We start from the raw sequence: 13,141 nt of genomic DNA on the forward strand, positions 1-13,141 counted from the left end.
AAGTATGCCAAAACCTTGTTTTGATTTTGTTTTTTCTTTTATTTATTAGAGAGAGAAAGAGCACACAGGAGTGGGAGGGGCAGAGGCAGAGGGAGAGAGAGAATCTCAAGCAGACTCCGTGCTGAGCCGAGAGTCCAATGTAGGACTCAATCTCATGACCCCAAGATCATGAACTGAGCTGAACCCAAAAGGTGAACGCTCAACTCACTGAGTCACCCAGGCACCTTCCCAAAACTTTGTTTTTTAAGTCAAAGAGTATGAAGCACTGGGAGGGACAGAACACAATTCTGTACAGTGCGGGTGTCCTACCTCACAAAGTATTTTCAATTCATATAAACTGCACAGGGAATAGGTTTCTGAGTTCCCAGCTGATTAAGGAAGGTTTCATGGCACTAATCTTTTTGAACTTCAGCACCATTATTTGCATAAACCAAAAGTATTATTGTCCAAAAGGTACAACTCAGGCTCACTGACATAATATATAAGGTCCTCCACAATATACCTCCAAACTGCCTTCTTCAGGACATTACCTCCCATCCTACACCATACGCTAAGTAAAAGAAGCCTACGGTTATTTTCACCTTCTGCAAGAAGGCAACTCACTTCAGCTAAACAAGTATTTGTTGAACATCTAACATGTAGCAAAATATAGAGAATGGTACTGAGGATACTTCATTCCTGGTAGATGAATAAATCCATTCTCAGGAATTAGTCTCATTCATTTGTTCATCCATCCATGTGCCTGTTTGTTCTTTTTTAAATTTTTATTTATTTATTTATTCATGAGAGACACAGAGAGAGGAGAGAGAGGGAGAGAAGCAGAGACACAGGCAGAGGGAGAAGCAGGCTCCATGCAGGGAGCCTGACGTGGGACTGGATCCCAGGTCTCCAGGATCAGGCCCTGGGCTGAAGGTGGCGCTAAACCGCTGAGCCACCCAGGCTGCCCCATGTAGCCATTTAGTAAATAATTTGCACAAAATGCTTCTTAGGTGCTAGGTATGTGGGGTGGGGTGAGAAAAACATTAAACAAATATATACATAAATACAAAATTACAAATTATGATAAGCACAGTTAAAGGGAAAGAATTGTGAGAAAAATAATAGCGGGAAATGAATTTGTTTTAGTGGAAGAAAGGAAAGGGCATGCTATTACTGAAGAAATGGTATTTGAATTGAGAGCGAAAAGATAACAGAATTCTCCAGGCTGGGAGTGTGGGCAGCAATCCCTCAGGAAGAAGAAAGTTTGAGTGCCCTTGTAGGCAAGGAATGGGGAGAGAAAGTAAGAGTGGGGGGTGGGGGTGGAAATAAAGGAATGATGGGAAATGGGGAGCAAGTAGAGAGGTAGGGAAGAAGGAATGCAAGGAGAACTGGAGCATTCCATGCAGGAAACAATCTGGGACATACACTGGACCCCAGAGTAGTTCAGCCACTCTGGAGCACATGATACAACAAGCTGAGCCTGCCTGAGATTCTCCCCCTCTGACCCTCCTACCGCTCATGCATGTGCTCTCTCTCAAATAAATAAAAATTTTTTTAAAAAAGTTTAAAATGGAAAGATGAGCACCTCTAAAAAATCTTTAAAAGTCATACCAACAAATAGTGTGATCAACCATTCACACACATTCTATTAACGACTACTGTGTCCCAAATAATGCAGTCAATAAGAATCTTTAGGACTTCCATATCTTCAAGGAAAAAAAAAACAATATATTAGGCTTGTAAATGTAGCATCTTACAAAATTAATCTCAACTTCATTTAAACTATGTAACAGTTTCATACATTACACATAAGCTTTTAAAACAAAATCCATTATCAGATTTCTTTGGCTATTTTAGGATTTTTATTTTATACTCAGTTTAAGCAGGCCACGGAGATTCACATTTTAATATCTGGATCACAGAAATGCACCTCAAATACATGCTAGTTTTAATGTTAAATTTAAGATGTTTAAATATCAGTCATTTTACATGGCAGAGCAACAATGTAGTTTTATTTATTTATTTATTTTTTTTATGATAGTCACAGAGAAAGGGAGAGAGGCAGAGACACAGGCAGAGGGAGAAGCAGGCTCCATGCACCGGGAGCCCGACGTGGGACTCAATCCCGGGTCTCCAGGATCGCGCCCTGGGCCAAAGGCAGGCGCCAAACCACTGCGCCACCCAGGGATCCCAACAATGTAGTTTTAATAGCTAAATGAAAGCATTTTTTTCCAAAATAAAGGAACGTACAGATAGAAGGAAAACCCTGATTAATAAAAATATTAATCTGTTTATGTATACATTTGTGTAGGTAAACATATATATACATATAAATATACACATATTTATATAAACATTTCTGACCAAATGATGGAAATGAGTCAAGTCTGTAAGTCTAAATTATTTTTATGGATATGATCCAAGACCTGTACCAATGCATTCACTCGTTCCTTGGTAATCAACGTAGAGCTAAGAACAGCAGGTTGAAAAAGACAGGAAAATCTATAGAAAAAGTGTCTGCTAACTCCTCAGGGGCAGTCTCTCCATTAGCACTTTTTTCCCAATTGAGTCACTGACTGTAGTCAAAGCAAATTACTTCCATTTTTATACGCAAAGCACATAAGCCTGAGCTACACAATCAAAACATCTCTAAACTTTTTTTTTTTTTAGAAAATATTATTACATGGGCACCTGAGTGGCTCAGTTGGTTAAGCATCTGCCTTCAACTCAGGTCATGATCCCAGGGTCCAGGGATCGAGCCCCACAGTGGGGCTGAGCAGGGAGCCTGCTTCTCCCTCTCCCTCTGCCCCTCCGCCCTGCTCGTGCTCTTGCTTGTGCACACACACTCTCTTAAATGAATAAAAAATCTTAAAAAAAAAAAAAAGATGATTATGATGATCCACCTGAAACTAACGTAACACTGTGGATCAATTATACTCAAATAAAAAAAAATATCCAGAATACCTTCTTTAAGAGAAATATGAATATCTTCCATGTCACATCTGATTTTGGCTCTGCAGTTCAACAACTTCTTATCCCAGGTTATTAAGACTTCCTTCTGACATACACCAACTTCTTCATAGTCCAGTTTAACTTTTCTGGACTGGAGTTCATCTCTGCTTGCTAAGAAAAACAAAAGAATTTATGTAAAACCAGTGAGTTCTTAAAACACTCCATTTTTAACATTTTGCTGTATTTGTAAAAATAAATCATACTGAATGAATTTTAGGAATCCACCAATAACATCTATTCAAAAAGTAAACTTAAAAAAATTGAAGATACATGAAAGGTTTCCAAACTTTGAGTAATTTCATGTAAAAAAAAATATTACGAATGACTTCCCAAGGAGGGTTTACTCCATATCTTACAGATGGGAACTCTGCTAGGCATTTTACAAACCATGTTTGATAGGCTATACACTAAATTTTTTTTTGACAAATGTAATAGCCTCAGAAGCAAAAACTTGCATCATTTTCAACACCATTAGTATTTTATATATGACATATAGAAGAAAACAATACCTCGTGCTAACCTTAATTAGAGAAATATTTGACCATGATGACCTGATCAATTTTTATAACTATTTTCAGAGTTACTGATACTGCCTTTAAAAATGCTAAGCCATGTGTCCCTGTGTTTATTTTTAATAATCTTAAAGAGGAAAATTCATTTTGCTGAAATTAACACTACCACCATTTTAAAAAATAGTACAGAATTCTCTCTCATTTGATGGTCTAAAATATAAGCCTAGAGCTCATTTTTAAAAAGGCCTATAAAAGCCAACTACTATCTTAATGTGTTCTTTATCTTCAGTAATTTATTCCAAAAGGGAAAACAAAAAACATTTAGCTATTTTTCCTTTTATTAGGATCACATTGAACAGGACTTTCTCAGATCAATGTGTATTCATTCAAGCTCACAGTGTTCAACCCCTTACCTTCTGCAACACAAATCTGTCATGCATCCAAAGTCCTCGACAGCACAAAAACAACAGCAGAAGGAGTATTACCCTTTACTTAGTGTGTCTGAAACCATTTCAAAGAATTTAAGTATCTTATAATACAGCTATTGAAGTAAGGCACCAAAAGTTTCTACTTAAAAGTCCAGACATAATCAAAACCAAGTTTCACTACAGAAATACTCCTCCCAGATACCACTAGATGGCTTTCTAGCAGAGTTTAGCTTTGCTTCTCAATATATGCTTTATATTTCTCTATGATAATCATATTTTTTAAAGAAGTGGGTTCATTAAAGCTAATGATTAATATAACCCTATATCTAACTTTACTAATGATTTTTGTTTACAATGAACAAAGCACATTTCCTTTTCTCCCCTCTGCAACCTTCTCTAGATCATTATTCATTTAAAATAATATTCAAGACCTATGTACCAGCCACAGGCCCTGAGAACAAAATGCTGAGTAAGAGCAGTCAACATCTGTCCTCACCTGGTTAACTAGGCAAAAAATTAGAAACCATCAATAAGTGATTATCCATTGACTAGCATTTTAATAAGTTCAACTATTTTTGTCTTTGTTAGTTAAGTAATGAAATATAGACTAATAAAGGTTTCTAATCATATCTGCTAAACGTCACCTCTTGTCTTATCTTGAATATGAATGCAGTTCCTCTCAAAATCTATGTATGCTCGAGTGAGCATACCATTTATCACGTCTAACTTTTAAAATCTCTATCAATAGCAATTCATTTGGTTTTTAATTTGAAAGAAAAGAAGATTAATTTCCTAGGGCTATTAAAAACCTCATATACTTTCCATTCCGCCAATAAAACAATAATAAAGAAAATACACTGTTCCCCCTGCAAACTAAATATTGTTCAATTTAAAAACCAAACTGAATATTAGGTGTGGTAAGAGGAATCCTAAGATAGGTGATGAACACAGAAATGTGAATGCCTGTACTGAAAAAGCTTTTTGTAGACAACACAATAAAAGCAAGCCAGAGAAAAACCTAGATTGTACATTTTCCAATAATCTTGTAAGTCAAAGGACCTACTTAAGCCGAATCTTTCATTTTACAAATGTGAAAAACAAGCCCCTTTTAGGTAAAGTGAATTGCTAAATATAATAACATTAATACATTTTTTGAGTTTTGGTATCATCTGCACATCTCCTTCTGCGTGGTTCATAGTGGGATAAATATCATTCTTTCAAAGTTGGGGAACACATTCTAAAGGATTTGGTATTTACAAACTAAGCAATAAAGCACAGAAATGGCACAGTACATAGAGTAAATTATCCAATTACAAATTTAATGATTTGAATATGATTTTTTAAATAGAAAATGTATAAAGCAACAATGGAAAAAAATAGGAACTTTGATTTGATAACAGGTAATTAGATAGTTGAACTGGGTACAAAACAGAATTTATTTGAAATAGGCACATTTCTCCTATTATGAATACAATTAGCCTAAAAGTTGAAAATCAATTTAAAAAGAAGAGAATGTGTTTTTTCATGTTTAAGGGTTTTTCTCCTAAGTAATGCACAATAATATTAAACTTTCAGCCATATCAAATACATTGACTCCACACTACCTACACATCCTGTATTACCCAACTATACTCTAAAGGTATCTGAAGTTTTATCTATTAAACAAAAAGGCAAATATTTTAAGCTGAAAATTCCCATGTCATAGCAACCTCACAAAATAAAACTAAGCAATTATAACCAGTAAAATCCTAGGAGAAGTGTATTTACATTCTGAGAATGAGTGTGGAGGAGCCTGGGGGTGGTTTTAGCCTAAGCCCTTCAATTCTAGGATCTTATCATTTAGCCCTGTTTGAATGGCTAACCTTCAAGTTTCTGGTTTTCTTTCTCCATTCGAAGCAACAAGATTTGTTGGTGTATGGCTTTTCTCCACAAACTCCTTAGTTCTTCTGCTTTCTTTCTTTCCTCGGACTTCTCTGGGTCATCTTCCCCAGACATGAATATAACCAGCGGTTCCTCCTCCATGGTTGGAGCAAGAGGGGACAATGGCAACAGCTCGCTCCTGTCCAGTCCATCTGCAGAGAAGAAAACAGTGAGAGGCATTCCTGAGTAGTAACCCCGACTACGGGAAGCTTTGTCTAGAATTGGTGTTCTCTCATCCCATCTTCCACCTTTAAAGCTTTTCACAAAGCCACTTTCCCAGTAACTGCATTTCTGGAACTAACGATTTAAGTAAATTCACTAAGCTAAATTCCCCTGCCAGATTTCCCTCTCTCAGTGAAATGAAAGCACATGTAATTTCGCCACTTCTTCTTTCTGCACAAAGTGACCTATAAGATAGGTGCTCTCAAGTGAAATGGCATTCCCCAGAGCCCAACACTTCTGCAATTTATCTTTGTACATTCACCGATTGTGCAAAGCAAAAAGATTACATGAGCAGGTAAGAGTGATGTCCTAAAGGTCTCCATCTACCAACAGAAACCGGCAAGAGAAGAGCAGCTGAACAACACTGGGCATGTCTTGGCTCGGCACCTCTGCTTGCTCCTGCAATGTTCTCTTACCCAATTCCTGGACCCCACGCTCTCCCTCTGTTCCAGGACATCTTTTGCACTCCTGCCAATTATTTTCCTATTAACAAACATGATTGTGTCTCTTAAAACATTTCTATGGTTGCTTATATCTAAAAGCACAAAGTCTAAACTACTGCAAATAGCATACAGATGGACTTAGACTCTGGCCTCCTGGAACCTTTCTGGCCTCTGGTTCTACCTCCCACTCTCTGCTCCCATCATGCCGAATTTCTCATAATTCTCTGACCTCCAAAGTTCTCTCCAATGATGTCAGGCCTTTGCTAGTTCCTCTTTCTGAAACATGCTTCACCCAGCAATGAGTGTAAATATAATATGTCCAACATTTCTGTGAAGCTTTCTCTGGCCACCCTAGGCAGAGTTAATTTTTTTCTCCAGGAATGTCAGTTGTTTTATTGTTTTATTGTTTTTTTGTTTTTTTCCCTTACGGACTTCTGCCCTTACTCTTATTATTTATCTCCTTAATAAATAATTTTTTAAAAATTGTACTCTGTAGTTCCTTTTCTAGCTTCTTGCATACTTAGTATATTTGAGTCTTGTCTTTCCTGATTTTAGAAATGCCCTCTAAATATCGCTCAATGTTGATGTGTAAGGCACTGAACATCATATTTTCTTCCTTCTAGTTTCTAGTAGTTTTGTTTCCAAATATGTGAAATATTTTAGTTGTCTTCTCATTCTTGATTCCTTTCTTTTTTCACTGTTATCAGAGAATATAGTACGAATCTTTATGATTGTTTTACTAAATTAAATTGCCTTTGTAGCCAAATGCCTAATTAACTTTAAGGAATGTTCCATGTGTGCTAAAAATGAATGAACTTAATCCTATGGGGGCAAGGTTCTATATAAATATCAGATCAAGCTTGGTGAATTGTATTTCTCAAATATTGTCTATATTTACCTTCTCTGTATTTAATTTTCAGAGATGAGTATGTTAAAAATATTCCACGAGAGCTACTGATTCATTTCTCCCTAACATTCTATGAAATCTACTTTCTAGCTTTCAAGGCTATCTAATTATGCATGCTCTCATCATTTTTATTATTATCATTTTTATTATTATTTTAAATATGCATGCTCTCATCTCATCTTTGTTTATTGTTATATTTACTTTGCCCTTTTGGATGCCTTTGTTTTAATTTCTAAAAGGTCTAATGTCTTTTGATTGACATTTGCCTAGTGTATCTGTATCCATTTCTCTATCATTGAACATTTCTATGTCACTTTTATATGTGACTCTTGTAAAAGTATAGGTTACTTTTCTAATAAAAAAAATCTATGCTTTTCTAGCACTATCATAGTGCTCAGTTTGGGAAACTCACTCATTCACTCGCTCATGCAACAAGCATTTACTGAATGTCTAATTATGTTCTCATGATAACTGAGAAGTTAACCACTGTATCAGATATGGAAACAGAAGTTATTTCTCTACTCTAATCACTTAAATCTCTTTGTACCCAAAGCATTGCATTCCTTTCTTTAGTTTATGATACTGGGAAGGAGTAATTCTTTAGCATGTACCATACAGACCCTGCTGCATTGCTGAGGGAGATTTGTTCATGGGAGAAGCAACCCTGAGGAAAATACGCTGTCGCCAAGAGATTCGACGAGGGGTGACAGGGGTTCCTCCAGCGTTTAGGGACTCATTGCTGCAAGTAGATGAGGTCCTTTTTCTCCCCTCTCCATCACTGTGGAAAGCAAAAAAATACATAACTTGTAAGGAGAACTACATGACATGGTTCTTCACAATGATATGGTGCACAAGCCATTCACAAGTTCTGCCATTGGCAAGCACAAGCCTCAGGCAACATGGCGTAATGGGTCCCTAGCCACACTAGTCGCCCAGGCCACCAAATCCTAGGGAAAAATGCAATCCAAGCTACAGCTCATCATGAACAGCTCACCTGTTTCTACTCATTCCATAGAAGCCAACCATTTCAAGTCCTAACCTGAGGAACTGAAGGATATATACAGAGGAGCAAAGGTTGCTTAAGTAATTAACTCATGATTTGCTAAAAAATTTAAAAGTATATTCTAAACATGTAAATATTCCATAGATGGCTCATAAAGAGCTTTCCTTATACTGTTACAGAATAAGCTGAGAAAGATAGCTTCTCACTGCCTGTGGCTGTTAAGATCTGTCCACAAATTGTTAGCCACCAATATCTGGGTCATGGCAGAAAGTAACCTGAAAATCCTTGGGATTATGATCAGGTAATATATTAAGGAAAAAAACTGTGGTCAATAAGATTGGCTAGGTTCAGATAAAATGTATGCAACATTTCTTTACAGCAGGACTTCACAGAGACAGTATTATGCTGGTATGTATTATGACTCTCAAAGAATGAAGTAAATTTCAAAAATTTAAATAAGTGAACTTATTTAAATCATTTGACCCCATAATTTGGGGGGAGTTTCAGGTGTAACATCTTTCTACATTACTGCTTTATGAAACAAACATGTTGGAAATGCTGGTCTGTTTTAAAAATTTCTTTTCCGGGAAGCCTGGGTGGCTCAGTGGTTTAGTGCCACCTTCAGCCCAGGGTGTGATCCTGGAATCTTGGGAATGAGTTCCACATCGGACTCCCTGCATGGAGCCTGCTTCTCCCTCTACCTCTGCCTCTGCATCTCTCTCTCTCTCTGTGTGTGTGTGTGTCTCTCATGAATGAATGAATGAATGAATGAATGAATGAATAAATAGAAATAGAAATAAAAATAAAAATTTCGTTTCCTAGGAAAGAACATTCTAAGTTATGCTACACCTTTCTGCAGTAAAAGGTCATTATGCCTCAAACTTACTTCTGACACCAATTATGTTAACAGCTGGAACTCCATGCAATAATTGTGACTGCTAGTAGTGGTAATATTAAGTTTCAAAGCCTCTGAGCTTTCCTGAGAAAATGATAAAGATAACAATATTTACAGGTGGTGATACCACCAAGTAAAAATACAGGACTTTTGATGGAGTTAAGAAGAGTCAGTACTTAAGTCAGGAGAGGAATGCAGCACCTGCCTGTCATGGTTTTATTCATTTTACATACTCATAGACATCAGGTAGTCCAGTTATCTCTAATCCTGATCTTCCTGGAAGCATTGCTTCTGGATCAGCTAAACTAATGTTACGAAGCTGCTGCACAGGGATGCCCGGGTGGCTCAGTGGTTAAGCATCTGCCTTCAGCTCAGGTCATGATCCCAGGGTCCTGGGATGGAGTACTGTATCAGGCTCCCTGCAGGGAGCCTGCTTCTCCTGCCTGTGTCTCTGTCTCTCTCTCTGTGTCTCTCATGAATAAATAAATAAAATCTTTTTTTAAAAAGCTGCTGTACAGTTAGCAAGTGTCATAATATGATACTTCAGAAAGTAGCTGATAAATACATCTCAATAAAGTCAAACCCCTTTGTTATGTATCCTAGATAAAATTATAGCCCCAATATGTGTCCATGCTTCAAAACTCCCTATAATACTGAATAAATTCATTCATCTTTACTTTCACTTTGGAAAGAATTAACTCAAGTATTTCCCTTTTGGAAACTGTGATTCAAGCGTTCTATAAATAATAGTCATATCCCGATAAACACTCTTGAAGTACTCTGTATCTTCATTTTTGTAACACTATCTTACCAGCAGTTAGTTGCTAAATGCGCAGTATTCATGGATGTATGTCTAGCTCCTGGTATAGTTACTGGCAAATAATAGTAAGCACTTAGCAAATATCCACTGAATAAATTAATATTGTAAAACCACATGAAACATTAACTCAGAGGGCTAAGTAAAATGGACAGAAAAAATCATATTGGCTAGACTAACATGCCAGGAATAAATAAAAGAATACCTTTTAAGAACCCTGTGTTGGTAGCATGATGTTTAAGTCTTTCTGGCTTAAAGTTCTAACAGCTCTGTTTTCCAAAAGTACAGACTGAGCTGTGGATGGCACTGGTAGGTACTGACAATGACAGCAGTGTTAATAAACAACTTAAGGCATCTTTTTCCAATTAAGTATTATTCTTGTCTTCTATAAGGGCATCTAAATTTATAATTTAAGGCTAGAAAGCTTAATGAAAGACTTCTGTAAATGTACCTATTTCAGTATGCCTCTTGGGGTAAACATTCCATAATTCCTCTTGACTTTTTTTTAGCAGCCCTAACAAACAAACCAGAGTAAACTAAACCAAAGGATTCTGAAACTTTTATAATTTAATGATGGAATTAAAACATCTTGTAAAAATCACCTTCCAATTAACTAAAAATACAACTGAAAGGACTCCTATCATTATTGTCTCTAAAATATGTGCTTTTGGGGGGAAAGGGTATAAAACAGGACCATAAAGTACCCTCACATTAGCCTGTTACATATTTGAAAGTCTCATAACATCTAAAATTTTATATCCTATAATCTAAATAAATTGCCAATGGACACATTTTCTTCCTATGTCAGGAATTTAAGTCAGAATTTACAAGCCAAAAAGTAATAGGCAAAATATAAGATAATAATACACTGAAAAGAACTTAATATAACAGACCATTGATCCTTCATCTTGCACTAAAACAGGGTATCCTGAAAAAGCAGGTTGGTGGCTGAGATAAGGCAAAAGCTGCCCTGCTTCATTTAGTTAGAGAAGTCATGTATGCAGAAGTCAGAGTCCAGATAAGGGTTTCACAGTCAATACATATAAAGCAACTTACCACAGCTTACCTTTTGATTTACATTTGGTCAGCAATCTGACTTTCCTAAGGTGGTGATGCCACTGTCCTAGGCATTTTACAAGTATGAACTCATTTTATCGTCACAAAAACGTTATGGGGTAGGTGTTATTTCTATTCACATTTTTTTTTAATTTTTATTTATTTATGTATTATAGTCACAGAGAGAGAGAGAGAGAGGCAGAGACACAGGCAGAGGGAGAAGCAGGCGCCATGCACCGGGAGCCCGATGTGGGACTCGATCCTGGGTCTCCAGGACCGCGCCCTGGGCCAAAGGCAGGCGCTAAACCGCTGCGCCACCCAGGGATCCCCTATTCACATTTTTAATGAGAAAACGGAGATCTAGGTAACTTGTCCACAGTTCCACTGATAGTAAATGGGGAGCCAGGATTCAAACTCAGGCACTCCAGAATCCAGACACGTAGGCACGGCAGTTCATCATGCCGATGTAAATACTCTGCTTTAGTTCAGACAAAGCACTAATTGGACTGTAAAACTAAAGCTGTTAGGAACCTGAGTACCTTGTGTGTTTCTGGTGAAAAAAAATCAGTCTCTAACTAGCATTAAGTCTTTCAGTCAGTATTCCTTTTTCCATTTTTTTTAAATAGATAAAGTCATATGTTTCAGCAGAGAAATAACTTCAAAGTATTAGGTGTTTGTTCATTTATGTAAATGTCTCATGTCTTTTTTGTTTCTGAAATAACTCCATTCCAAAATCAAATACTTTTTTTAAATAACAGGATCAAATACAAAACACACTATAATATGGTGGACTATACATATTTGGTGTATTCATTATCTTTACATTTTTTTAAATGACAAGACAAATAATAACCATTTTTTTCATATAGTCTTTTTCCCTCCTACTTTTGCATTTTGGAACATCAACATGCGCATCATTAAACTGCTTCCCAAGAGACATATTCGGGAATAGTATTTTGTGCCAGAATTACCTCTATTGAAAATTTATGACATTAAAAATGAACAACTAGGAAGGAAATACAATGTAGAGAATTCCCACATATTTTTGTATTGGTGTATTCTATATGTATTTCCTATTACTGGTCTTATCATTCTTCCAATTAAGAACCACAATAGGAAAAGAGTCAATGAGAGCTTTATAAGGGGAGGAAATACCCTCTCTTACGTGTTATCACCCCATAGGCTGGGAGGCATTTCCAAGACCTTCTGGACAAAGCATGCATCCAAAGCTATGAATATGATATAAACCCTCCCACACAGCTTTAAGATAATTTTTTGATACATCTTGGCCAAGCCATTGGAACCTTCACCACATCAACTATTAAATTAACATTATACTTCTTGTGTTAATGCAGAATTTTTAATACATACTGGTCTGCTTTCATAACAATTAATTTGCTGGATAGTCTATTAATTAAGGTGTCTTGGTGACCAGTCACAGGGACTCAACTTTAAGGTTGCAATCATATTTTATTCCCTCCACCCCTGCCCTACCCCTGGAGGCAACACAGATACACTCTCCCCAAAGCTGAACTCCTAGGCCAGGACCGGTTTTACAGAAGTGTTGTTCTGCTGAGCAGCCCCCCATCCTCCAACCCCTCCAACCCATCTAGAACTACTAGCATCATAAAGTCCAAACAAGTGACTAACACCGACTAAAGCTATATCTAAATCACAACCTTTTACAACTCAAGATAGAAACAAGACTTGATTACTGTGATAGCAACCATGTGACAGAAACCTGAAAAAACTTTCTCTTTGTAAATGCCTCAAGAAAACCTTATGGAACAACATAGTGATCAAACTTTAGCTTTTTCCACAGGCTTGCTAGTACAATTTAACTCATAATCCCATCAGGTACACTAATAGTTTATCTAAGTCCTGGCTTTCAACTGGGAATAATTCTATCATTCTATGGAAAATCTTTACAAATTAAATAAAATTGAC

At 36.7% G+C, this 13,141-nt stretch overlaps 1 protein-coding gene across 9 annotated transcripts in view; it reads right to left on the reverse strand.

The window, feature by feature from the left end:
• Positions 1-13,141, reverse strand: part of TBC1D4 (TBC1 domain family member 4) — a 177,757-nt gene that overhangs the window by 17,347 nt on the left and 147,269 nt on the right. For 5 of the 9 annotated variants that reach the window (XM_072760707.1, XM_072760705.1, XM_072760703.1 and 2 more), the window contains 3 exons: positions 8,035-8,201; positions 5,794-6,003; positions 2,944-3,102 (listed from right to left, as the gene is read on the reverse strand). In XM_072760707.1, the coding sequence (XP_072616808.1) occupies positions 2,944-3,102; positions 5,794-6,003; positions 8,035-8,201 (536 nt within the window). The remainder of the gene's footprint in view (positions 1-2,943; positions 3,103-5,793; positions 6,004-8,034; positions 8,202-13,141) is intronic. The other 4 variants (XM_072760708.1, XM_072760706.1, XM_072760704.1 and 1 more) reach the window with 1 other exon arrangement.

Source organism: Vulpes vulpes, chromosome 6 (assembly GCF_048418805.1).
Source record: "Vulpes vulpes isolate BD-2025 chromosome 6, VulVul3, whole genome shotgun sequence".
In the NCBI taxonomy this organism is placed as follows: Eukaryota; Metazoa; Chordata; class Mammalia; order Carnivora; family Canidae; genus Vulpes; species Vulpes vulpes.